This window comes from Cimex lectularius, unplaced genomic scaffold (assembly GCF_000648675.2).
Source record: "Cimex lectularius strain Harlan isolate CLEC.00 unplaced genomic scaffold, Clec_2.1 scaffold22, whole genome shotgun sequence".
Classification (NCBI taxonomy): domain Eukaryota; kingdom Metazoa; phylum Arthropoda; class Insecta; order Hemiptera; family Cimicidae; genus Cimex; species Cimex lectularius.
In genome coordinates this window covers 1,679,074-1,704,866 of record NW_019392657.1, presented here as the reverse complement: position 1 = coordinate 1,704,866, position 25,793 = coordinate 1,679,074, and the positions used below count along the sequence as shown (strand labels likewise).

The window sequence follows — 25,793 nt, the reverse complement described above, 5'->3', positions numbered from 1 at the left end:
CTATGTACACTATTTTAGATGTAATTGTCTTATATTTTCAATAACAATTGAACAGTTTTATACAAAATAATGAGACAAATAATTTTTTGCCCCTACATCAACTAAATCAGGTAATCCATTATTTGAACCTTGAATCAAGTTTGGCAATATTGTCTTTTTTTCTTACTATTCATAATGAAAAACTGGTTTAGAATTCTGCTGGACAGACCACATACATGATGCTTTACTTCATACCCTATGTATGGAATTCCAGAAGAAAAATACTGCATGCCCCTTAAGAGTCAATGATGCCTAGTACAATTTTGGGGTATCGAGCTATAGCAGCTTATTGCATATGAATGCTGTTTTTATAATTACAAACATAAATTATGAAATAGTCTATTTTCCAAAATTACAAATTTCATTGGTTAAGCGCAATAGGGAAGTTTTGTTTTGTTTTTTAGAAAATATAAATAATTGTAATGTTATTTTTTAATGATAAAGAAGTTCAAAAATATGTTTTATTTTGTATGGAACAGTCTGCAGAAGCAGGTGACAGTGATGAGCGTCAACTTGAACGCCAAGTTGGACGAACTCCAGCGTTCAGACCGACAGCTGGAGACGACAGTGGCATTGTGTGAGATAAGGTCCCAGCTCCAGGAGTTGACAAAATCTGTCGAATCGTGTCAGTCTGAGGTGTCGGAAGTGAAGAGGGACATGGTGGCAATAAAGCATGAGGTTGACACGTTCCAGCAGGTCAAAGAGCAGATTGAAGAGCTCAAAGTATTTGTCGATAGACTAGATGAACAGACTCACAGGCGGAAGCTAAGGCTACTGGAGCAGGTCCTACTAATAATCAAAATCAAAATTTTTAAAACTTATTAGTCAATTTCCAATTTTTTTTCTAGTTTGTGTTTACTTAAAAATAGATCAACATTTTCTAATAATTTTTCAGTAGTGATTTTTTTCTACTTTAAATTTTATACAACTATAATTTCTGTGAACTTTTCATTTATTTTTTGATTGTAATGAATCCATATAAACAGCTATTATTTTGATTGAGCAACAAGATTCAAACTAAGCCATCTTTATTATTAATTATTATTATTATGCATACAAAATAAAACTTAAGATCTTCGTAATTTTTAAACTTGAATTTGAAATATGGTATTGTTTTTATTGCAACTTAGGACAACAGAAAAGAGGTAAAAGGTGATAAATCCTCAGACAATATTTTTATATACATTTTTTGCTGAATATAATTTGCTACTTAAATGTTCACAAACAAAAGGAAAGAAATGATCACCGGTTAAAATAATTATCTCAATATAAGCAATGTATTTTACACAATCCAGAAACCCTTCACTTGTAAGAAAGAGTTGACTGATTGCAAATACGTTTGATTTTTTTTTTTTTTTTAATTGTTGAACCAGTATTTTAAACTTAAAATATTTCACTCTGTCAAATAATTCACACACAGCACATTAATTTTTGTTTCACACTTTTATTTTGTACAATGTTAATTTTATACACATATGTATATCAAACAACGTACTAAGTTCTGAAAAATGACAAATTTGAGCATGAGTGTCAAAGGCATGTCCTGAGCACAAAAAATTTTGAAAAAATCATTGACAAAAAAGTTGGTAATACACTTTTGATTCATTTATTACACATTTGACATTACTTGCTATTCAAGTTTCAGTTTTAATATATATTATTTTGAATATACAATTGACAAAAGAGATAAACAAAGAGAAAAGAAAATGGAGACCATGAATAAGTCCACCTTCATTATTTCCATACCTCTCATTATCTGATTATATTACCTCGATGAAACAACTTAATAAAAGCATTAAATTATTAGGAATAATTTAATAATTACACGCTAGTAAATTGTTAACAATTTTTTTATTACCTAAATACGTTGGAACATATTATATTATGTCATTCATTTAATACCTACCAACAATCAATTGAACTGCTTTATAGCATAAATGTATATGTGTGTATAAACACAGATTTTATTTTGGCAAAGTGCTCAATCAAAATTGATAGCATTTCCATTTATTTATTTACTTTTTTTCTTTCTTCTATTTACAAGAACAATAGGAAACCATAAAACAATATTTATTATTTACATTTTCGCATGAAGCATTTCTTGTTTCCTGAGCATGATTTAAAAATATAAATTGGGAATTTCTATGTTGTTTCATTTTTTATTTATTTATTTTTTCAATATACAAACATAAAATTGTTAGATAAAAAAAGTGTATTTGATTTTAGCTTTTTGTTTTGTTTATTTTTCAGTGTCAAGGTTATTTTGATGTATTTGTTTTCATAAACAAGGCTAAAGGTAAAATAAAGTTTCTTTAGTTTTTTTTTCCTATTTTTGTTATTTTTAAAATATGTGTTCCGTTTTCATTTGTCAATTTACTAATCCCAAAGATATGAATGAAAGGCATGAACTTGTGTCCAATTTTCAAATGGGTTGCTCGCAATGTAATTCACGTGTGCATAATAAAAACACTTGAACTAACAGTATTAAAAAAATTTTGCACGTATTAATTGCACGGCTTTTAACAATGATTATTTTCAGCCAAGATTAGAAATCTACTTTAAAATGTCCTCCCGTACATGTACATAAGTATGTTGTTATGTTTTTTATTCTCACACTTGAGTTTGTAGTTATGAACCACAGTGTTGTGTACAAAGTAAATAAAACATTCTAGTATTTAAATAATATGGATAGGTTTTTTGATTAATTATATAAGCCCTTAACTGCTATCTTATCACAATCCACAATAAATTAAATTTTAAATTGCTTTAGAAAATATAATTCATGTTTTCATACTTTTTAATTGATTGTGGTTCCAGTAGTTCTGAAGATTTTTTTTCATTTTTAAAATGAATGGTGTAATTTTCTTAAACAGTTGCAGTACAAATTAGGATTTAAATCAAACATTTTTTATTTTTGTAATTTTCAGGGATTAACATTCTTTCTGTCTTACACAATAATGGCTTCTATGCTCGGGATGTTCCAATTTGGGTACAACACAGGTGTCATCAATGCTCCAGAAAACGTAAGCAGTTTCTTCCATTATAATAATGTTATACGTCTTTGTCACCATCTCATACATTTCACGTTTGATAACAGAATATTGAAAAATTTATGAGAGACGTCTACAGGGATAGAAATAAAAAGGATTTGCAAGAAGATTCTGCTAAACTTATGTATTCCTTCGCCGTGTCGATATTTGCAATAGGTGGAATGATTGGAGGATTCAGTGGTGGTGCAGTCGCTAACAAGTTCGGAAGGTAGTTCAATAAGAAATCAGCTTTTTTTTCCATCTTCCTAATCTATTGTCTTATTTATGTTGCTATTAGTCTAAAATTTGCCAGCTAACTTATCTGTGTTCACAACTGAGGATCATTTATAATAATAATTTGTTTGAGGTTTATTCCTTTAGATTTTTTTAAACAGTCGTAATTTAAATAACTTTTTTTAATTTTAGGAAAGGGGGTCTGCTGATAAACAATTTTGTGGGGATCAGTGGAGCGGCTATGATGGCCTTTACAAAAGCATGTAATTCATATGAAATGCTTTTCCTAGGAAGGTTCATTATTGGTGTTAACTGTGGTACGTACATTAAAATAACTCAAACTGGTATTTTTTCTTCTTTTTTTAATTCATATTTTTGTTTTGTTATAGGTTTAAACACTTCCCTTGTGCCTATGTACATATCTGAGATAGCTCCATTAAATCTAAGAGGAGGTTTAGGGACTGTGAATCAACTGGCTGTGACAGTTGGATTACTGATATCTCAGATCTTAGGTATAGATGAAATTTTAGGAACAGACGATGGTTGGCCTGTTCTATTAGGTAAGCATATTGTTATATTGTGTCCGAAAAATAATGCCAAGTCTCCATGAGATCTCTTCTGTGATATTGAGTCTTTACCTCGAATTTTATGAATATAGAACCTAAAAATATAATTTTTTTTAAATTGAAATGAAAATAAACATTGTTGGGTGGATTTCATATTTCATTCTAGAGTTTTCTTCTGCCTAAGTATATTCTATCTTTAATAAATCCACATTTGCAAGAAAAGTAATCTGTTGGTCGTAACCCACAAGCCGGACAGCACTTAAAACATTAGACCTCGTTGATTTACATAAAGCATTTTCTCTCATAAAAAAAGAGTAATTTTAGTTCAATATCAAGCATCCAAAATTTCTATTAGAGCTATTCTTATAATCTTTAAATTGCAGTTTCATGTCCCATTTTGCAGCACTCAGCATACTTGTCATACTTTTTTTCTTTTCAATGCTAAATAGTGCCATTGCCAGAAAAATCTTTCAAAAGACAGAATGCAATTTTAGAAAAAGTAACGTCTACATACAACAAAACCCAAATGTAGATTGTAAACAGTGCAAGAATTATTTGTAGTTACTTTAACTAATTCAAAAACAGTGGAAAAAAATATGCCACACAATGATTATCAAAAATAAATAGCTAGTGATGATTAGAAAACTTCATTTAATTGCATTATCTCATAGATTAAAAATTAGCTCTCAGATTTTAGAAAAAGTAACTTCTGCACACAATAAATCCCAAATGTCTGTAAAACAGGGCAAGAATTATTTGTAGTTACTTTTACCTAATTCAAAAACTGTTGAAAAAAAATATGGCACACAATAATTATCAAAACAAATACCTAGTGATCATTAGAAAAACTTCACCGTTTAATCACATTATCTTGTAAATTAAAAATTAGCTCTCAGATTTTAGAAAAAGTAACTTTTACACACAATAAAACCCAAATGTTGGCTGTAAACAGGGCAAGAATTATTTGTAATTTCTTTTAACTAATTCAAAAACTGTGATAAAAAAAATATGCCACACAATGATTATCAAAACAAATAGTTAGTGGTCATTAGAAAACTTCACCATTTAATTGTATTATCTCATAGATTAAAAATTAGCTCTCAGATTTTAGAAAAAGTAACTTTTACACACAATAAAACCCAAATGTTGGCTGTAAACAGGGCAAGAATTATTTGTAATTTCTTTTAACTAATTCAAAAACTGTGATAAAAAAAATATGTCACACAATGATTATCAAAACAAATAGCTAGTGATCATTAGAAAAACTTCACCATTTAATCGCATTATGTCGTACATTAAAAATTAGCTCTCAGACAGAAAAAATAACTTCTACACACAATAAAACCCAAATGTTGACTGTAAACAGGGCAAGAATTATTTGTAGTTACTTTTACCCAATTCAAAAACTGTGTAAAAAAATATGCCACATAATGATTATCAAAACAAATATCTAGTGATCATTAGAAAAACTTCATAATTTAATCGCATTCTCTCGTAAATTAAAAATTATCTGTCAGAATCATTGTAATACCAAAATTTCATTGCAAACTTAGGGTACTATTTTTTAAAAGTTTGGGTAAGATTTTTTGGGATTTAAAATTTTTAAATTTGCCTATCTACTCATGATATTGAGAAAATGGAGTGTGACATTGTTTCGTACACTCTGTATATTATTGTTGGAAACTTTAACGATTTTTGGCATTTTAGGTTTAGCTATTTGCCCTGCTGTAATACAGCTTATCCTTCTTCCAATTTGCCCTGAATCACCAAGATACCTGCTCATTACGAAACAATGGGAGGAAGAAGCACGGAAAGGTATTATTTAATGTAAATTTGGCCTTTGGTTGTTTAACTACTTTAGTTGTTATTTGCGACAGCCTTAAGAAGGTTGCGAGCTTCAAACCAAGTTGAGGAGGATATTGAAGAGATGAGGGCAGAGCAGAGAGCTCAACAAAGTGAAAATACAGTTTCAATATCTGAGCTGATCTGCTCACCAACCCTTAGGCAACCTCTAATAATCAGCATAGTTATGCAGTTGTCCCAACAACTGTCAGGGATTATTGCTGTGAGTTCCTACAATATATTATAAATCAGTTTATCGGTTAATTTGAATCGATTCCTTTCTGTTTAGGTTTTTTATTATTCCACGGATATTTTTATGAACTCAGGGCTTTCAGAAGAAATAGCTAAAGACATGACCATTGGAATCGGTGCCATAATGGTTATAATGACTTTAGCGACTGTCCCACTGATGGACAGAATGGGTAGACGGACTCTTCATTTATATGGTCTCGGAGGAATGTTTATATTCTCAATATTCATAACAATCTCATTCCTAATAAAAGTGAGTATACTTTTTAATCGACATTTTATCTTTTAAATAAATCGCCCATGAAAATAAATGTTTTTTATATTAAATTTTTTTAATTAATAAAAATGATTTTTGCTAGATTATAATTAACATTTTCCCAGATGAGAATTGTGAAGTTGATATGATTTGAACCAGTTTTTGTAGAACTGAATCAAATATATATATAATTCACTAATTTCGTGGTCCGCTTGACCAGTTAATACATTACAATTAATTAAGAAATTATTGAATTTAATTTATTTATTAATTATTGAAAAATGGCAAAAAGGAGGGAAAACTCATAAGGTGGGGTTGAGATAGGAAGTTGATGTCCGAGTGGATCGAGGTCACGATAGCTCAAGTGGTAGAGCAGCGGCGTATCTAGCCGAAGATCGTGGATTCGAATCCCGCTCGTGCCATTAACTTTTTTTCATCTCAACTAAAAACCTTAATTAATTGTAATATATATATAATTATATTACCAAATATCACTAATCAATTATTGTTATATAGTTAATTTTATAACAATTTAATACTTAATTTGCTAAAGTTAGTATGATACTTTATTAAAAATTTACCTCAAACATTTTTTTTAATAAAAAGTCTAGTATCTCCTTAGGGTACTATTTATAATAATATCATTTATACCTATAAAACTTTTTTAAAAATCTATTTATGTACTTTTCTTCCAAAAGATAAGGTTAATTATATTAGGTATATACATACGTATGTGCATGCACTGCCCAATGTTATTTTAATTTGCATATTTCCTATGTTCATTAATTTTTTAGTTCATTATCATTTATTTTATTTTACACATTTCTGCCTTTTCAATGTTCATTCCAGAATCAATATGAAAAGCAGATTTGTGTCAATTATTTATTATGATTTTGCTTTTTAAATCTCCCTCCCTGTTCAATTGTATAAAGCCTCTTCTTTCGTAAATGAATTCCATGGTGGCTCAGATTTTATTTTATTTCTATTTTATTTATTTTTTCTGAGTCAATCATTGGTTTTCAATCTCGTCAGAAGGGGCTGAACAGAATTCTACGCCCTGATAGGAGTTTTTCGGTTATGTACAGGAAATGATAGACTGGATGTCATATTTGTCCGTCGCATCAACATTAATGTTTGTGGTGTTCTTTGCCCTTGGCCCGGGCTCAATCCCTTGGCTCATTACTGCGGAGCTCTTCTCCCAGGGGCCAAGGCCTACTGCAATGTCCATTGCGGTCCTTGTCAATTGGCTGGCGAACTTCCTTGTCGGAATCGGTTTTAAACCGATGCAGGTAAAGACACTGTATTATTATAATTATTTAATAAGTAACTAATCACTTAACCATTTGTGTTTATTTTCATTTCTTAATAATTATTTATTTCAGATGTTTTTCCCAATTTTTACTAGTAACAGCATTTTAAATCAATTATTACTACACTGAGAGGCAAAAAAGTGGCCTCCCATGTTTTTCACCCTGGCCGCATACACCTGACTTTTTCCATCTTCCAGAAACACTATGATTCTAGTTGAATCTGTACAACTTAAAACTATAACCCAAACAAATTTGAAACTTAAAAATAGTACAACTTTTAAAAAAATCAAACTACTCGTTAGAAAGAAGCTATTAAAAAAAATTAAATTTAAATAAAAAAGTTTGACTATTCAAAGATAAAATAAGTGGGATATTTTATCTGTGTTTTATTTATCTCTAATCCTTTGAAACAGACCAACTATTGCTGTAAGATAATCAATGGAGGATTGTGAAAGAGATAATTAAAAATATTAAGGTGGCCACTTTTTTTGCTTCTCATCATAGTATAATTATTTTTAAAAAAAGCTATTAAATTAATCAGGGAACCCCTCTCCTCCATTCTCAATTAACTTTATTACTGAATTGTACTTCATTTCTCCTTTTCTGAGATATATCAAATTTTTGAAATCGTCACACCGGAATAAAGAATATATTTTTTCCTTTTTCAGCGATGCTTAGAAAATTACACTTTTCTGCCATTTGCTGTACTCCTTGCTGGTTTCTGGATCTTCACGTACAAAAAGGTCCCAGAAACAAAAAACAAAACCTTTGAAGAAATTCTGGTATTGTTTAGGAATAACAATGGAAGGTAAGGCACACAACAGTTTTAGCTTGTTAATGTTTTTGTTGTTGCTGTTTTTTTCTTTTTCTTTTTCTTTTTCTTTTTTTTATAACAATAATTATTCTGTAAAATTTTTTTGTAAATAAAACAGTATTTACACAGTTAAACAATTATATGGTTTATTTTATTTTAATTAAAACACTACAATTCTAAAATTTTCATCCTAACTTAACCATATATATTATACATAATTGTATTATTTTATGTATGTAAATAATTTTTCTGTGTAAACACCTTTAATTAGAAGAAAAGAAATTTTACCACTTTTTATTTTATTATACGTAGTTGTATTATCTAAATTATTTAGTCTCTAGCTGAAGTTCATTGCACACATCCACTTATGCATTTTGTCATATTTTTTATCAAACTAATCTATATTTTAAAAATATTTTTTCTTCATAACTTTTAACAAGATTTATGAATTGAAGAGATCTCTTTAAAGACAGAATTTTGGATTATTGTCTAATCTATGAAATAATTCTTAGTTAATTAAGAAGAGCTTAGATAGAAAACAAGTAAGCTGAAACAAGCTTTGTTAAAAAAAAAAAATTACATCATAGTCTTGGTAAACAATAATCATAATACTGATGTTGACAGGGCTTGATGTATTTATTCTTTTTGATTCCTCACTCCAAGGAATATCGAGTACTCTGGGGTTGAGTATGTCGTCCGGAGAGGAAAAGTAATTAATATGAATAAAGGGTTTAAACTCGCCCTGAGGAATATCGATTACTCTGGAGTGAATGTGACCAAAATTGTCTTGTTATGGTTGGTGAAAGGAGATCCGTATTGTCAGAATATCCAGAACCACGACGCCAGATGTGCACTTCCAGTTATCTCGTGGGGGCAGAGTCAGGGGCTTTGTCGGCTGCTTTACCTGGGCATTGTGGATGGTTCCTCTATGCACTGTCTGGTTGTTTCAGCCGGGAGCCCTTGTCGTTAGCGATGTTTCCGGGGGAGGTGGGAAACATGAAGTCTTTATTTGTTTGTGTTTTCTTGTTATTTTAATACTTATTTGACAACCTGAGCAAGTTAAGAAAACAAGAGACCAATTGAGATAGTTACAAAGATATGTGAAAAAAAAATTTGTTTAAGGCGCAGGCAGCAATAGCCACTTGATGTTTGTCGGCCCATAAATTGGCCAACATACTACTAAAGTTAATTTTATTGACAACTTAAAGACATACTATAATATATAAAACACGTGCAAAACTACATAATTATTTATTGTAGGAATTTAACAGATTAACTTCTGTCTAACTTAATTATTATGTGTTTACAATAATTGTTAATATTATATTAATGTTCATAATTATGCATCAAAGAGGAAGTTTGCGAGACAATAGGCTCTATGGGTAAGTTGAAGCATTTTGAATTTAATGCATGGCTCTTAATTTTTTTGGTTTTTAGTGTTTATTTAATGTTTTTTATATTTTTTTAAATTCTAATAAAAGTACAGTTTATAATTTAATAGCATGTATATTTGATTTTCTAGTCGATTCTATTCATTGATAATTTTGTTGAAAATAATAATAAAGTAATTAAAAAGCACATACACTTATGTGTATTACACATGTAAATTCGATATGAGCACGATGTGCTAAAACACGCCTTTTAGCATAATATAAAAACAAAACAGTAGAAAAAATAATGAGCGGAGTGAGAGTTTACTTGGTTGTTTCTTTTTGTTTGTTTTATTTTGATTTATAGTTTTAAGAAATTGATTTTTCAAATTTTGGGTGTTGGGTTGCTAATCAAAAACATTAGTTTTTCTATTTTATTTTATTATTTATTTATTTTATTTTAAGAATGAGTATTATTAATAAATGAACAATATAAAAGTTGAAAACAATTGAGTAAATACAAAAAAAGTATAACGTATGCATGGGATAGGCTGGCCGGGGCATCCAAGACAGACTCTTGGCAGCTGAGTGTTTCCCACTCACTCAGTCTTTTGATCATCTCACATTTCAGAGTTCCAACATAACGACAACCCTGTGGATATGGCCTTCTCAGTCCTCACCAAAATTAATCGAACTTCAGAACTGTTCATTATCCATAATATGCACTTTCTACCACTTGTATCATACACTGTACTAAGATATTTGAAAAATATACATATATGCATACATATATGTTTAAATATAGAATGTGTTATTTAAAACTTCTCTTTTTTTTATGTGTGGGCAGAACAAGAGAATTGTATTTAAGATATTGCTCATTAATTTAAAAAAAAAAACATTTTTGAGAGGAGAATGGATTTTGTTAATAATTATTCATATTGTAAATGTTGTATCTTCATTTATTTTTCCTATTTTATGATCTGTTGTAATATAAAATTGAAGTATAACTGTATATGATATACAAACAGACTGCAATAATAGAAAAGTGCCTGCCTTTAAAAAAAAAAATATATTAATCATATTTAATTATGTAAACCCTTTGTGTAATATGATTTCTTATCAAAATTATTCTTCTTTTTTTATCTCTCTAATATTTTTGAATATTGTAGAAAAAAAACTGTTAAATTGAGAGAAAGAGAGAGAGAAAGCGAGAGAAAGAGAGAGTAAGAGATACTAATTTAAAAAATTAAAATTTAAAAAAAATTAATAAAGGGTATTGTTATAAATATTATATAGAAAGGAAGGTGTGCTACCTCTGTTTGCAGGAGCACGCTTAACTGTGTGAATTCATTAGAGCAACGATTAGCGACAACAGAGCGCTCAACGGTCAACCCTCTCCCTCAATCATGTAAGCATTTAATGACAAAGTTCCATTTATTTTATACATTGACGCCCAGTGTTTTAAATATGTGTGATTTGTTCTATAAATATACATCAATCTATTTGTATCGTTTTTTTGTTTTCCGTTTATTTAGTTCTTTTCTTTAATTTTTTGAAGTAGTTGATAATTTTTTTTTGTGTAATTTATTTGGAATGTAACTTTCGTCTATGACATGGGTGACAATCATTTTGACTAGATTGTTGAACTTATTCTTTACATAGAGATACACAGTAAATAAAATTTTGCTTGTTTGTCCCGCCATTCATGTAAATAATGCTTTATTTCATACTATAACATATATATGTTATGAAAATAGCATAACTTATATGTTTAAAACATTTCAACAATGTTTTTACAGCCAAAAAGAAACAGACAAAATTTTATTTCCCTGATTTTATCTTTTAATGAGGGGTTTGTGTTATGTAATGTAAATGTTTAAAACATTACTGGCCATGTGTAAGTATTACACTTGTACAAAAAAAAAAAAAAAATGGGGAAAATGCACGTGAAAAGTTGTTGACACTTGGTCCAGGTCCAATTCACTGTAATCCATTGAGCATGTTAAATTATTTATACTGTTAGTCATCTATTTAAAAATATATATATAATAAAATTAAAATAAAGTGAATTGAATAGGCCAAGATCAATTGAGAACGCTGCTTGTGTAATACTTGTCAGTAAATATACTGTTGTTTCTAATTCTTCAATTTTGCTGAAATAATACAATGTATACTCAATAGCTGGGAAATTTCTACCTGTCACATGTACAATGCATTTTTGTTTGAATTCAGACAGTTTTTTTGTTTTTTTGTTTTTTTTTATTATTATTAATTCATCTCAACCCAATATGTTAACTAATTTGACTGCGATGTTGTATGCAATATCTCAAATAATTAAACTGGAATCTTTTTTACCAATTTAAGTTAATGTACCAGATGTGGAGTAACCAAGAACTAGTGTTTCTGTCCTCTTTCCTCTATTGACCTATTTTTTAGTTTATGCTTAGTGTTTGATAACATGTTACAGGATTGTTTGTCTAAAATTAGTTGATTCCTCAGGAAGAGATAAATATTAATATTTGTTTGATTTTTTTTTTACAAGCATTCAAACCACGAGGCAACAATAGAAAATGTTTTCATGAGTGTAGTGCATGAACTTGTGATTTTGTTAATTAAAAATTAATTTTGTTGTTCTAATTATTTTTAATTGCGTAAAAAATACGTAATGAACAACAAAAATCATTAACCTCAAATGTACTAATACAATTCACCACAGATAAATAGAAATTTTTGATAAATAATCCAAAACGTGCAACTTAGTGAAAAAAAAGACAAATGAAGTAATATTATAAGTATAGATTTGTAATACTTCGCATAAAAATATCTAATAAGAAAAAAAAAGCCAAAACCCCTCAAACATGGTAAAATCAGATTTACATAATCATTACTGAACAAAATACATTTGTTTTGCATGTTTTACTCGTGAAAATATTTTGGTGTCTTTATTAATTTCTCCATTAAAAAAAAAAAATTTTGGAGATCAAAAAGAATGCATGTTATGCCTTATGTATTCATCAGTTAAAACTAGATCCATTGTGTTATTGTATATTGACAACTAATAACAACACCTAATCATTTCTGCTCATACCATTGTTGTAATATATTTCCAGTCCTGTAATTTTTGTTGTATTACTGTTTGTTTGTAATTCACAACATTGCCTGAGTGACTTTTGTTATCCGTGAAAACTTTTTCTTTCTAGTGTTCAGACCTCTTCTATGTTTAGTTTGGCAAATTCCTTATCCCATTTCCATTAGAATATCAAAAAGTTTATTTTTTTATTTATTTTTTTATTCAGTTATTTTTTTAATGTGTATGTATTGATGAAAAAGGTTTGTAATGTCTCTTTTCTTTTTAACAAGTCATAAAATAAACAAAAACAAAGGTTTTTGCACAGTGGGGTAATACAAAAACTGCATGGAATTAGTGAAGCTTTGCCATGGTTGCATGCTTAACAATCTAAGGAAAATCTTGGATCTGATAATAATAAACACTAACCATTTAATGATTACAGTCATTCCTTTTAGTTCTTTTTATTTAGCCTTGAAATAAAGTATATATAAATAAACAAAGTTGCAAACGGGGAAATTATTGACAAAGACATTCAAAAGAAAAAACTAACTAGAAAATGTGAACAAGATAATTTTTTTCCAGTTTGATGTAAATAATAAATCACACTGGCATGAAAAAAATTGCAATCACTATCATCTTTTTTTTTTTTTTTTTCAAATTATAGGCACTTTTACATAAACTTGCATTATTTTCAACATTTCTCTCACTCCTTTAGTATTTTTTTTCCTTTATATTAAAAGAGATGTTTATGTGAAACAGTGCTGTGCCCGTGTGAGAGAAAGATGTTCCTATCAAGTAAATACAATCTCAGACGACATTCATCCTACATTTCTGTGCCAGGTATGCTCTATAGAAACAGAGCAACAGAGCACCATAAATAAATATAACTATGTTCATAAAACCACAGCTTCTCTCACATTGAAATATTTAAAAAATAAAACGCTTACGTATATTTTGCATGGTATATTCACATTTTTTAAATTTATTTTAATATATACATGTTCAAGCTCTCTTGACTAATTCCATACAAAACAGATGGAATAAATCTTAATAAACCTGAAATTTTTAATTTCAATTTCTACAAATAGCACTAGATTTACATTGTAATCTCATATTTATTCCCTCATAGAACTTGTAACATTTCAACACCAATCTTCAAAATACTGTGTTCAAATGATATTTAAACAACCTGAAATTCATTTTGGGTTCATAATTAATATATCAAAATGTTCTTCAGAATTTTTTTTTTTTCAATTTGTACGATAAATGGTTCTGCCTACATGTTATTTTTATAATTTAAAAATGTTACCAAACTTTTATGTTACTGCATTGAAGTTTGGTTTGTCATTCTTCTGTTCTTTATATTTTCACTTTTTTTTCCATTCTTTTCATAATCACTACATTTAGTCAAAAATCCAGTAATGTTTCTTTCCCTTTTCGATTTTACAAACCCACTGTTGTATTTACTTAATATACTAAATAATTAATTAAGGTTTTCAGTTGAAATAAAAAAGTCAATGGCACAAGCGGGATTCGAACTCACAATCTTCGGCTTGATACGCCGCTGCTCTACCACTTGAGCTTTCATGACCTCGATCCACTCGGACATCAACCTCCCATCTCAACCACACCTTTTGAATTTTCTCTCCTTTTTGCTCCTATCGTGGTCATGATAGCTCAAGTGGTAGAGCAGCGGTGTATCAAGCCGAAGATCGTGGGTTCAAATCCCACTCGTGCAATTGACTTTTTTATCTCAACTGAAAACCTTAATTAATTGTAAGATATTAATTGGTCAAACGGACCACGAAACTAGTGAATTTAATAAATATTAAATAATATTTCCATATCACTACACTTTTGTCTGGTTTTGTCATAAAATTAAATAATTAGTGTTAATGAAAGAAAATTACATTAAATAAATCCTTATTTGATAGTAGATATCAAATTATCTATCAACTCTTACAAATTAAATGTACTGTAATTTATTTTATTTTTTAATAGATAAATTTCCATTTGGCATGAAAAGTCAAAATGAGCAAATCCCCTAATGGTAAAAAATTAACAAATAAAAAATAAACTAATAAATGTATAAAACATTAGAACAATTTAAAATGTATAGGTAGAACCTTTATACATTATGTACACTTGAATATTAATCATTTTCAGATTAGAACTAGGTTCTTTTGGTCAAATTAGTCAAATGTTCAAGTTAATAATAATGATCATTTTTCTTCTTTTTTTTTACTTTACATAATGTTTTAAAGCAATTAGCTAAATGACAAACCTATTTTTTTACTCCAGACCTAGTTCTAAATCCTTTAAATCCCGTTCCTCCTTAAGAAATAAAAAAGGCAAAAAGTCTAATATTTTTATATTTCATTGCATCCTGTTTTTTTTTTCTCTCAAAAATTTCGTTATACATATACGTACACATATATCTCAGAGAAAACAGAGAAAAAGAGAGAGAATGAGAGAGAGGGTGATTATTCTTACTTAAATGCTATTGTCTTTTATATTTTTATATTTTACTCCACAATAACCGAATAATAAATATGATATTGGAAAAAAAACCAATGCTGAAAGCATGCTGTACAGTTATATATGTATTTTGAGGATTGGTGGAAGAGAAGGGGGCATTTAGATGTGTGTGAAGTGGTACAGGTGTCTGGCTGACCTAAGGAAATGTGTGTTACAGTTGCTTCCGAGCATTTTTCTCAAGATCTGGGTCAACCCGTAAGGCCCCCTCCCCCACTACCTCCGCCACGCCACCCGAACAACGGTGTCTGACAATGGAGCCGTCTCCTTCGTAACATCTACAACCCCAGAATGAACACATTATGCCGACAGGCAAACAACAAAGAGATCACATTTCTGCATCCTTCTTTCATCGTATTCGACGCCTCTCCCATGTGTACGCTGTTTTGTTGTTTAATTGCAACTAGGGCCAACATCTCTAACAAAAATTTTTAAAAAATTAATAAAACAACTATCTGTAAATTGCTCACTCTGCAAAAAAAAAATATATATACATATATTCACAGATATGTGTATATATATTCACATTTCAAAATACGATTATTTTCTTTTATTTATTTCTTTTTCTTTTTTTTTTTAATTAACAAAATATATGTACGGGAACACTCGTGCGTTATACTGGACATGTGTACATCTTGTGTGATTAGGGTGTAAATAAATGAATAAAAATTAATTTATAAAAGACTTATTTAAAAAAAAAATTGTACTATTAGTAGTGTGAGTAGATGAAAAGACACTGCCAAGTAGATGATGTTGCAGTCAAGGAGAGGGTGAGGGGTATCCGAGACCTCGATGGAACTTCTCAAAAGATCAGCATGTCTCGCCCACATATTAGTTAACACCGTTTGCTCACTAATCCAGCTGCCAAACAACATTTAGACATTTTCATACTTTATGACTCTTCCTTGTAGATATGTTATTGTTAAATATGTTTGTTTTCATTAATTTGGATTTGTATTATTTACTTTGATGGTTAATTTTGATTTTCTTTCATTTCCGGTTATTTTATTCCATGTATGTAGTTGTTTTCTTTTAAATTAACAAAAAAGCCATCTTGTGAAATTAAATAAATAGATACAAATGGTATTTATATACTTTCACTAGGCTTTGGAATTATTTTGAAAAAAATCTATTAGAGAATATGCAAGATATCAGTTTTATGTATATCTTGTAATTATAAAAAGTTACCTTTTTAGCATTTATAATTGTAACCGTCAATATAATGTATTATATTCGGCAAATTGATTAAGAATGCACCAAGTCAAAGTTGCCTGCAGCGATGTTAATAAACAATTTTATGTGGGTAATGTGAAATGTGATATTAATTCTTATTAATCGTGCATTTGAAAATATGGTATAATGATTATTACGAGTATAAATATAAAAAGTACGTGCGTTTATAAATACCTTTTGTTGCCTGCTTAGTTGATTGTGTTGAATAATTTTGTTTTGAAAATTTAAACTTCAATGAGTTTTATGTGAATCAAAAATTAATATAATTGAATTTATGTATTTTGATGCATGTATGATTGTGCCAATAGAGTGCCACAAAATGCTTCTATAGTCGTTATTTTTTATTGTAACATATAATTATCAAATTATTGTAATGTTGTTTATTACTTATTGTCCGAAGCTTTTTTCTAAGGTAAATTGGGTCCACCCGATTTTTAATTTATTGTAACATCCTAGAGTAAATTTTTTTTTGTTTTTTTTTTTTTTAAGAAAATATTATTATTACATTGCTTTATTGAAATAATACGTTTCATTTTTACCTAATCATCAGTAACGTGAATAAAATTTTGCATCTGAAATATCTACCTTATTTATAAATTACACAAGTATTTCAAAATACTGATGAATCATTCATCAATTTATTTAATTATTTTCTTATAAGTTAAGTTATAATCTATTTTATTTTGAAATTAACTAATAATTTCCACAAACTGCAGGCAACTAATTGAAAATTATCTCTTATGAGATGTATATAACATTAAAATCGATTTAAAAAAATTAAATTCTTGGTGAGATTATTATTAGTCAATAGAAATATAATTACAGAAAGCCAAACATTCAACATTTAGACAGGTTGCAATTTGAAACTAATTAAAAACATAAATTATACAACAAATTTATTTAAAAAATATATATAAATATATATATATGACACTTTTTGTAAATAGGTCTCAATGCTCAAAATGTAGATACAAAATAATTTTGTATTTATTTCAGATCCAAATTAATTACATTCTAAATCGTTATTAAAAAAAAAATCATTCATTATTTACTAAGATACCATAAAGTATGTATGCAATTGTATCACAATTACTAATTTAAAGGCTAATGGTGTTTATTTCGATTTTGATATAAAGTTGTTCCTGTACAAAATAAATGAGAAGATCAGCTAATAAATTATTATATTGTTGAATAAAGAAAAAAGTTTTTAAATTTGTAAATTTAATCTTCTTCGTTGTGCTGATTACAATTGAAATAGTTTCTTTTCATATTCATTTTACATAAAGTCAATATTTCAATAGTTTTGTTAATATTTTACTGGGTTTTTTCTTTATGAATAATTAATAATTAATGATAATAATATGTTGATCTTCTCATTGTTGGATCACTCAAATATGCAGATTTTGGGAAAGGCTTAAACTATGTTTTGTCAAATAATTTCAGTTTTATTTTCATTTTTGATCATTTTTTGTTTTCTTTTTTTTTTAATTTTACACAAAATTATTATTTGTTTGTTTGTTATTTCAATAGTATTGTTTGTTTCACGTTTACTCTGAGTAGTAATTTTGCAAATGAAATTTCAAGGAAAGGTCCTTTATTCTTTCTCTCTGTGATATCTTTAACATGTATTAAAAAATTATTATTATAATGTAAACAAAAATACTACATTTATAATAAATTGGAGTGAGGCAACCATTATCACACATCAAATGTAATAAATTTCTTAGTTAATAAAAACAATGCAAATGATTAGTAATTAGACATACAATTCAAAAAAAACTTGCCGATTGAATATTAGCAATTAGGCCTATTATAGACTATCAGGGCTCATCAATAACACTATATGAAAAAATGAATAAAATGTAAAAATGTCTAGTCAATTGTGATTTATGGAATGTAGGCCTCTTTCGCTCCGAGGTGACTTCATTAAAATGGATCAGGCTTGACGCGCCTGTCCGATAGGACGCTTGTCCGAAGTGAAATGTTATTCTAAATGTAAATATTGTTACTAATGTATATTTCTTTTAAAACAAACATTATATGTTACTTTTATAAGTTGGATATTTTTAACCTGATAATGTATGTATGGTATTTAGTGAAGATTATAATATAACAATTATCTAGTCAAAAGGCGTAGATATATCTCTAAAAATTTGAGGAGTACTGAAAGCGTTCCTCTAACAAATGTAATTAATTTTTAAAAAAATTAAAAAAGTAAGTTTCATTTTAAACTATAAAATGTGTATTTGGCATGTTGTTAATAACTGTCTGTAGAAAATAACAATTGATTCTAAATTTTTTTATATTTTAGACAGTTGTTATCAATAACTTCAAATACAAATAATCATTTTCAAATTATAAAATAGAGGTTTAAACAAAATTAAAAAAAAAATATTGTGTTAAAGGAAATTATTGATGCAACACCAACAAAGAACGGTTTGCAAAAAATAATTATACAATTTTTTCTTCTTTCGATTTTAATTTGATATGTACTTTTGTTTTACTATTTCAAATTGCACAATATTCATTCTTTAAGTATTATACAATTAATAGCAATTAAAATATGTAATCTTGACTGGTTTTGGTCTTGATTGTATAGAATGTTTCAAGAAATGCAATAAAATTATTCTATCTCTTTATTTTGGCTATGTACTTTCATTCCAAAATATTTTTTTATCCCATGTTATGGTCTTCCTGTTTATAATTTTATAAAATGACAACTATTACAATTTTTTCGTTGGGCTGTTAAACCTTTTATTTATTATTTTAATTGAGTCCAATTTTTTTAAGATAGCAAAATTGTGAAGTATTATAGCAAGGTCTATGTGGTGATGAAGTTGAAATCTCCAATCACTGTGATCAGCCTATTCTCGCAGTTTTTCTTGAGCAAAAATAGAACCCTTTTGTGGTGACTGCCTATGATTTACTTAGGTTCTCAACAGGCATACTGCCACTTCAACACCCTGCTGCTAATAAGCAAAGGCTCAAATCAGACTTGACAAGTTTTCTAATTTATTTATTTTAAAGGTTGGTTAGGATTAGGATAATTTTACATATCAATGTGTTTTCGTCAAGCAGAAGCCAGTGGAATTTGCAATTTTTTTTGTTTCAGTTTGTTTCTAGTGTCCATGATTCTGACACTGACTTTTTTCCACTTTAATTAATTGGCCTTTTGATTGATTGGCTACGTTAAACAATTGTTGCTTCGACAGAATTATAACAGAACCACTGAAGATGGTGAAATGTCGAAACAGGACTGAAAGAAAAAATCAGTCAGAATAGCTGACCAGAATGACAAAGCTACAAAGTCGAAAAGGTCGAGACCATAGTGATTTAAGATATAAAAGTTTTATGTATTTATATTTTAAAGAGAACATATGAGTCACTAGATGGTATTTAGAAAAAATACTCTTAAATCGAATAGAAAAACCATTCGTAGTGTACAAATAAAAAAATTTAAATCAAAAAGGACATATATGTTCAAAAATTAACGCAGTATATGCCAGTTAAAAATATGTGTGGTTGAATATAATTATGTATGCATACATGTTTGAGTGTGTGTTTAATATGCCAAACTGATAATAAGTATTGGGAAAATTGGTTGTTGGCATTTCATAAAGCTCATAGCAGATCTATTGAAAAAATGAAAAAAAAATATTTCAAAAAAGTATGTTTTCTTCAAGCAGAACTGAGTGGAAAGTGCAAGTGTTTTTCCTTTTTTCATTTCAAACATTTTCTTTTTTTCTAGTATCCATGATTCTTACACTTTTTCCGCTTTGTCATTTTGATTGATTGGCTGTGTTAAACAATTGCTGCCTCAACAAAATTATAGCAAAACGCTAAGAACAAAACACCTGAAGATGGTTGAAGAAATGCCGAAACAGAATTAACAGACAAAATCATTCAGAATAGGCTGACCAGGATGACAAAGCTACAAAACAGAACATGTTGATACCATGGTGATCTAAGTTGTAAAAGTTATTTTATAGACAACCCAGGAGTCACTGGATGGTATTCAAGAAAAACTGAGGCTAGAAAAAATACTCTTAACTCAATTGGAAAAACCATTTGTAGTTTATTCAAGCAATAAAAAATTTTAAATTAAAAAGGACAAATATGTACCAAAAATTAATGCAGTAGATACTAGCTATAAATATGTGTGGTTGTATATAATTATGTATGCATACGTGTTTATGTGTGTGTGTGTGTGTATAATAAGCCAAACTTATAATACACATTACGAAAATTGGTTGTTTGCATTTTGTAAAGCTCAAGCTCATAGCAAATTTTTCAGCTTTTCATTGTATCTGTTCTATAGAAAAAAATTCAAAAAAGCCACACTATAAAAAGCAGCACAGCACTGCAAATTGAGACCGAAATTTGCAGTGCTGTGCTGCTTTTTTAAATGTGGCTTTTTTTGAATTTTTTTCTATAGAACTGATACCCATAAAAAAAGCCACATTAAAAAAAGCAGCACAGTACTGCAAATTTCGGTCTCTTTGTTGGTGATAAGAACTGCTTTTATTTGAGACTTCCAAAAGGAAAAAAAAATGTTTCAGATCTTGCAGATTCCCTTGGCTGGAGAGATGTTTCAGATCTATCTTCTGGGAAACATTAACCTTATCTTTTTACGTATTTACATAATCTTAAAATATTTTTACATTATTATTAAAAATTTCTTTCAAATTGTTTTTATTTATTTATTTTTTGCTAAGATCTTTAACAGCATTATAAAAAGGATGATAAAAATAAATAAATTCAATAAAATTTAATTTTACAATATTTATATCTATGTACAGTACAAACATTTACAAAACAAAAGTGAAATAATAGAGCATAAGTTAATTATGTATTCAGTTTACTTATTTCTTCATAAGGTAACCCCTTTACTATTTTTCCGTTCAAAGGACCAGATGCAATTTTAACGTCCACGCAATACCTGTCTGAGAAAATTTCTAACAGTTCTGCTTTAACACCACGGTAGGCTCCATTGAGTATTTTGACTTTCCTCCCAATCGCTGGTATGACGGTTTCCAAGTGAGCTTGGTCAAGTTTTAGCTTGGCTCCAGTATCAAACATGCGAACGACCCCAACATATTTGTCGATGACTTCTTCCACGACTCCCTTTTTATTCTCATACTTCTCTCCAAGCGACTTTGTGACCACTTTGACAACAATGTCTGTTTCAAGCCAGTAATCTCTCTTGCGTACTTTACTCCTCCGCCTTTCCTCTTCTTCCATTATTTCATCTAATGCACTTTTTCTCTTTTCTTCTTTCTTATTGAATTCCTTTTCTTTTTTTTGCACTTTCAGTTTTGCTAGGGCAGACGACTTAAGATCGACGGGTTCGGGTTTTTTAAATACAGGTAGCTCAAGAGTGATTTTTTCATCGCTGTTCCTTACAAGATCAGTCGGCACATGCTCCTCTGCACTTTTGCATGCCTGTTTACCCCGTTCGATTTGCTTTTCAAGAAACTCCATCATTCTCTCATTATCGTCCTTGTCCATTTTTTCCTTCCGAGCAATAGCTTCTTGCATCCGGATAGTTTCTGGGTCTCTGTCGATGTAGGTGACGAACCATCCTTTTTCCGTCTCGTCGACGATACACTTGCCTTCCCTGCCGAGCCATTTGACAAAACCGGTGAGAGTCACCCATCTGGTTGAATTCATGTGAAGGTGGTGTCGATCTGAAATATACTCCTGGTAGACTCTATTCGCATGTACCCTCTTCGTCCCAAACCGTCGCTTAAGTAGATCTAAATAACCATCAGCAAACTCTTTGCTGAACTGGCCTAAATATCTGTTCTGATTGTCGGCAAATAAAAGGAGCTGCCTCTGATGCGATTCAGAAGTTATGTGACATTTGAACCCATTTTCATCCCTGCACTGCTTCTGACACATTTGGCAGTACCATCGTAATTTTTGAAGTCCTTTGGCCTATTAAACAAATACAAATAAAATAGATTAATGAACAATTGACAAAATATTCTAAAACTAGATATAACTTCATACATACATTTTTTACTTTTACAAAAATATGTAAATATTTTAAATGAGCAGACAGTATAGGTGTATGTGAAAAATTATGAAATGGTGATACCAACTTTCTACAAGAAAATGATATCTAGATGAACAGTGGATATTTTGTTAAATAACTATGTTATATTAATAATTTTTCATGTTATTCCAATAGACTCTCTACACTATGGGCCATGATAGGCCAATGCACTGGCCACCAAGTTGACCAAGGGCTTGGCTCCACACACTGGACCAATACATGAATCAACCTTTGGCCCAAGACTAGGCCAGCAATGGCCTAGTTGCTTACTTTTCCTGTGTCGTGATGGATACCGAGGTCAAGTAAATCGCTGCTGCATCTTTGGCTTGGATGAATAATTGCTATTTACATGTTATTTCCTGGTTGGAAGCGACAAACAATGGACGACTACTGTTGGCCTAGGGTATAGACACGACTCACACATTGTTGGCGCACATTGGCCTCCTTTGATGTGTTAAGTTGATATTTATCGGGTTGTCCGGAAAATAATGCAGGATTTTAAGTTTTCATTAAAAAAAATCTATATAAAATATTCTGTTTACGTTTACAGGATTACTCATTTGTATGAATGTCNATATATTATATTTATATATTAGAATTATATGAAATTAAATTAAATGTAGGGGACCGCGATAGCCGAGTGGTTAGCATGAGAGACTCTCACGCCACGGTCGTGGGTTCGATTCCCACCGTCGCCTCTGGCCCTTTTTTCCCGATAACCCCCAATTTGTACACACAAGAATTCGTACCATGGCTAATATGCAAGATCATAAGGCCAATAAAAAAAAATAAAATAAAAAATAAATAAAAAAAAAGTTAAATGTAATGACTATTTAGAAATCATGAGATGCGGTCTGGCGTGATGTGGGTTTAGTTATGTTAATACAAAAGCATCTGTTGGCAGAGCGGAAAAAATCACAAGATTGACACAACTCAAAGTTAACAGCACGAGGTCGAGCTCTGTGAACTTAAAAGCAGGCAAGACATACAATGTATGAGAAATGTTTAATGTTTAAAAGCAATTGCTAAATTAGGCATTTGATATTGAGAATATATTATGTATAGCCATATCTAAGAAGTTTGTTCCATCAAGAAACGGGTGAAAATGGAAAACTTCACGTCCCGAATCTTAACCGGGCATGGTGACTGCGGACAGGCTCCATTTTTTCAGACTTAAAGACTCGCAAATGTAGAGTGTGAAATGGCAGCACATGTAAACTTTGGGTGCGCCAAATATGATGACCTGCGTGTTACACAGCTGTACGAAGTCGGTGAGGACTTCATGGGTGCCTTGAAGAAAGCTGTCCCCTCATGAGTAAACTACGCAGCCACAGCGCGGTTAACCCAAGTAATTATGCAACAACAAAAATTGGTCTTAAAAAAGAGTAAAATGTAATAACAGGAAATCTAAATGAAAGCATTATTACCTCACCCTCCCACAGTATCCCAACTGGATCCTAAAATCGCTAAGATCCAGCAGGAGGGCGAGAAGTATGACTGCTAGGTAGTGAATATCTTGCGTGATACCTTAAGATAAGGCTGGCAAACGTAGAAAGAACAAAGAAACACCTAGCCACAACTAATAACTATTATTCAGACTTTAACACATTCAACTTAAATATATCGAATTTTTTCATTATATCCTTGGATAGAAATATATATTTTTTAATGAATATTTAAGTTTTCAGTTATCGTCAATCACCAACAGACCAGTAGAATCGTTTGTACAGGGGTTTCCAGAGGACAAAACATCCACAGTCCATCTGAATCGAAATCAAACATTTACCAATAACTAAAACAGTTTAATAAATTTAAAGTCACCTTTATCTTATTGGCGATGTATTTTGGCGTCCCTGGTTCGTGTTTGCCCATCTCAGCCCTCGATCAAAAACTCCAAAATCCAAATGAAATTGAAAACAGAAGAACCTCCCAACCACAACAAAGTGTTGGTGAGGCTGAGGAGTAGTGAGTACTGAGTAGTGACTCAATGACCGCTTCAGGCACAATCCGCCTCAATGACCATTTTCAATGACGTCCCCTCACGTTTTCCCAACCGGCAAGCCTTTTTGATTTTAAACCACATGAGCGTTGGTCACTTTTTCAAAAGAAATGTGTACACCAGAAAAACTGTGTAAGTATAAAGAATAATAATGTATATTTTCCAGTAAAAATGTAAGTTAAGTTTAAAAGTTATTTGCGGAGCAGCCTATTGATTATTAATCTGGTGGACCAATGCTCAAAAAAAAGTATCTACTCAAACGTTAAGCAGCATACAAAGACTAGCAAACAGGGGCAATGAGAACAACCCTACAAGGGCACTAGAAACTCAGCTAAACTTACCTCCACTGGAAACATTTACACAAGGAGAGGCTAGGAAAAGTTCATTTAGGCTCCAAAAAAATCAAATTGGATAGGAAGTAGGAACTAAACAATTCAGGGATACAACCATAATTAACAAAATCAGACACCCTTTCTTAGAAATGATTCCGAAAACATTCTTTACAATATCCTATAAAGACTCAACGAACTATATAGGAGAGGAAGAACACAGGAGAGATCAGATACAATGATATGGTATACAGATGGCTCCAAAACAAACGAAGGAACCAAATCAGGCGTTTTCTATACAAGCCCAAAACATGAGCAATCAAACTCATTAGGGAAGTACACTTCGATCTTTCAAGCAGAAATACATGCCATCAATGCTTGTGTCCTGGAAAATCGAAAAAGAGGGTACACTGGCAAAAAAATCCTCTAAGATCTGATAGCCAAGCAGCCATTATAAAGCATTAGCATGTAAAAGAATGACTTCAAAATTAGACAGTGAATGCATCCAAAATCTCCAAAACCTGGGGAAACAACAACCCGATGGGTGTCAGTGCAAAGAGTAATTTTGGTTAACGAGAAAGCAGACTGGCCAGAGGAGGACCTGCAAGACCATACATAAGTCCTGAACCTATACTTGAGATAAAAAAATTATATTTATATATACAATAAACTTATGATGAAACAACCCTCACCAAGACTGGCAAATTCACTGCAGCAATTATTTAGTGACAGTTAATTAATGATTATTTGGAGTGCATGTGATCTTGTGTGATGTAGGTTTAAAAAAACTTTTTCTTTATTGTGCCAACGTTTCGACCTTTATTTAGATCATCTTCAGGGCACAAAGGGTGCGTCTTCTG

General features: G+C 30.2%; 2 protein-coding genes across 26 annotated transcripts in view; one reads left to right on the top strand and one right to left on the bottom strand.

The window, feature by feature from the left end:
• The window catches only part of LOC106662128 (glucose transporter type 1), a 115,993-nt gene extending 94,764 nt beyond the window's left edge, over positions 1-21,229 (top strand). For 6 of the 25 annotated variants that reach the window (XM_024224758.1, XM_024224757.1, XM_024224759.1 and 3 more), the window contains 14 exons: positions 519-822; positions 2,967-3,062; positions 3,137-3,297; positions 3,495-3,619; positions 3,692-3,862; positions 5,576-5,683; positions 5,746-5,933; positions 6,000-6,212; positions 7,280-7,504; positions 8,194-8,333; positions 9,692-9,721; positions 11,035-11,117; positions 13,539-13,619; positions 15,475-15,772. In XM_024224758.1, coding sequence (XP_024080526.1) covers positions 519-822; positions 2,967-3,062; positions 3,137-3,297; positions 3,495-3,619; positions 3,692-3,862; positions 5,576-5,683; positions 5,746-5,933; positions 6,000-6,212; positions 7,280-7,504; positions 8,194-8,333; positions 9,692-9,721; positions 11,035-11,117; positions 13,539-13,619; positions 15,475-15,566 — 2,017 coding nt within the window. In that variant the 3' untranslated portion in view covers positions 15,567-15,772. Of the gene's footprint in view, positions 1-518; positions 823-2,855; positions 2,896-2,966; positions 3,063-3,136; positions 3,298-3,494; positions 3,620-3,691; positions 3,863-5,575; positions 5,684-5,745; positions 5,934-5,999; positions 6,213-7,279; positions 7,505-8,193; positions 8,334-9,691; positions 9,722-10,340; positions 10,637-10,878; positions 10,933-11,005; positions 11,136-13,538; positions 13,620-15,474; positions 15,773-16,073; positions 16,296-21,106 lie in introns of those variants that run through there. The other 19 variants (XM_024224776.1, XM_024224775.1, XM_024224760.1 and 16 more) reach the window with 18 other exon arrangements.
• A 143-nt stretch (positions 21,230-21,372) lies between these two features.
• LOC106665749 (DNA/RNA-binding protein KIN17) lies at positions 21,373-24,647 on the bottom strand. Its single transcript, XM_014392443.2, has 2 exons — positions 24,427-24,647; positions 21,373-22,484 (listed from the first exon to the last, which is right to left on the bottom strand). The coding sequence occupies exons 1-2, from the start codon at positions 24,475-24,477 to the stop codon at positions 21,393-21,395; spliced, it is 1,143 nt and encodes a 380-aa protein (XP_014247929.1). The 5' UTR covers positions 24,478-24,647; the 3' UTR covers positions 21,373-21,392.
• Positions 24,648-25,793: the final 1,146 nt, after the last annotated feature.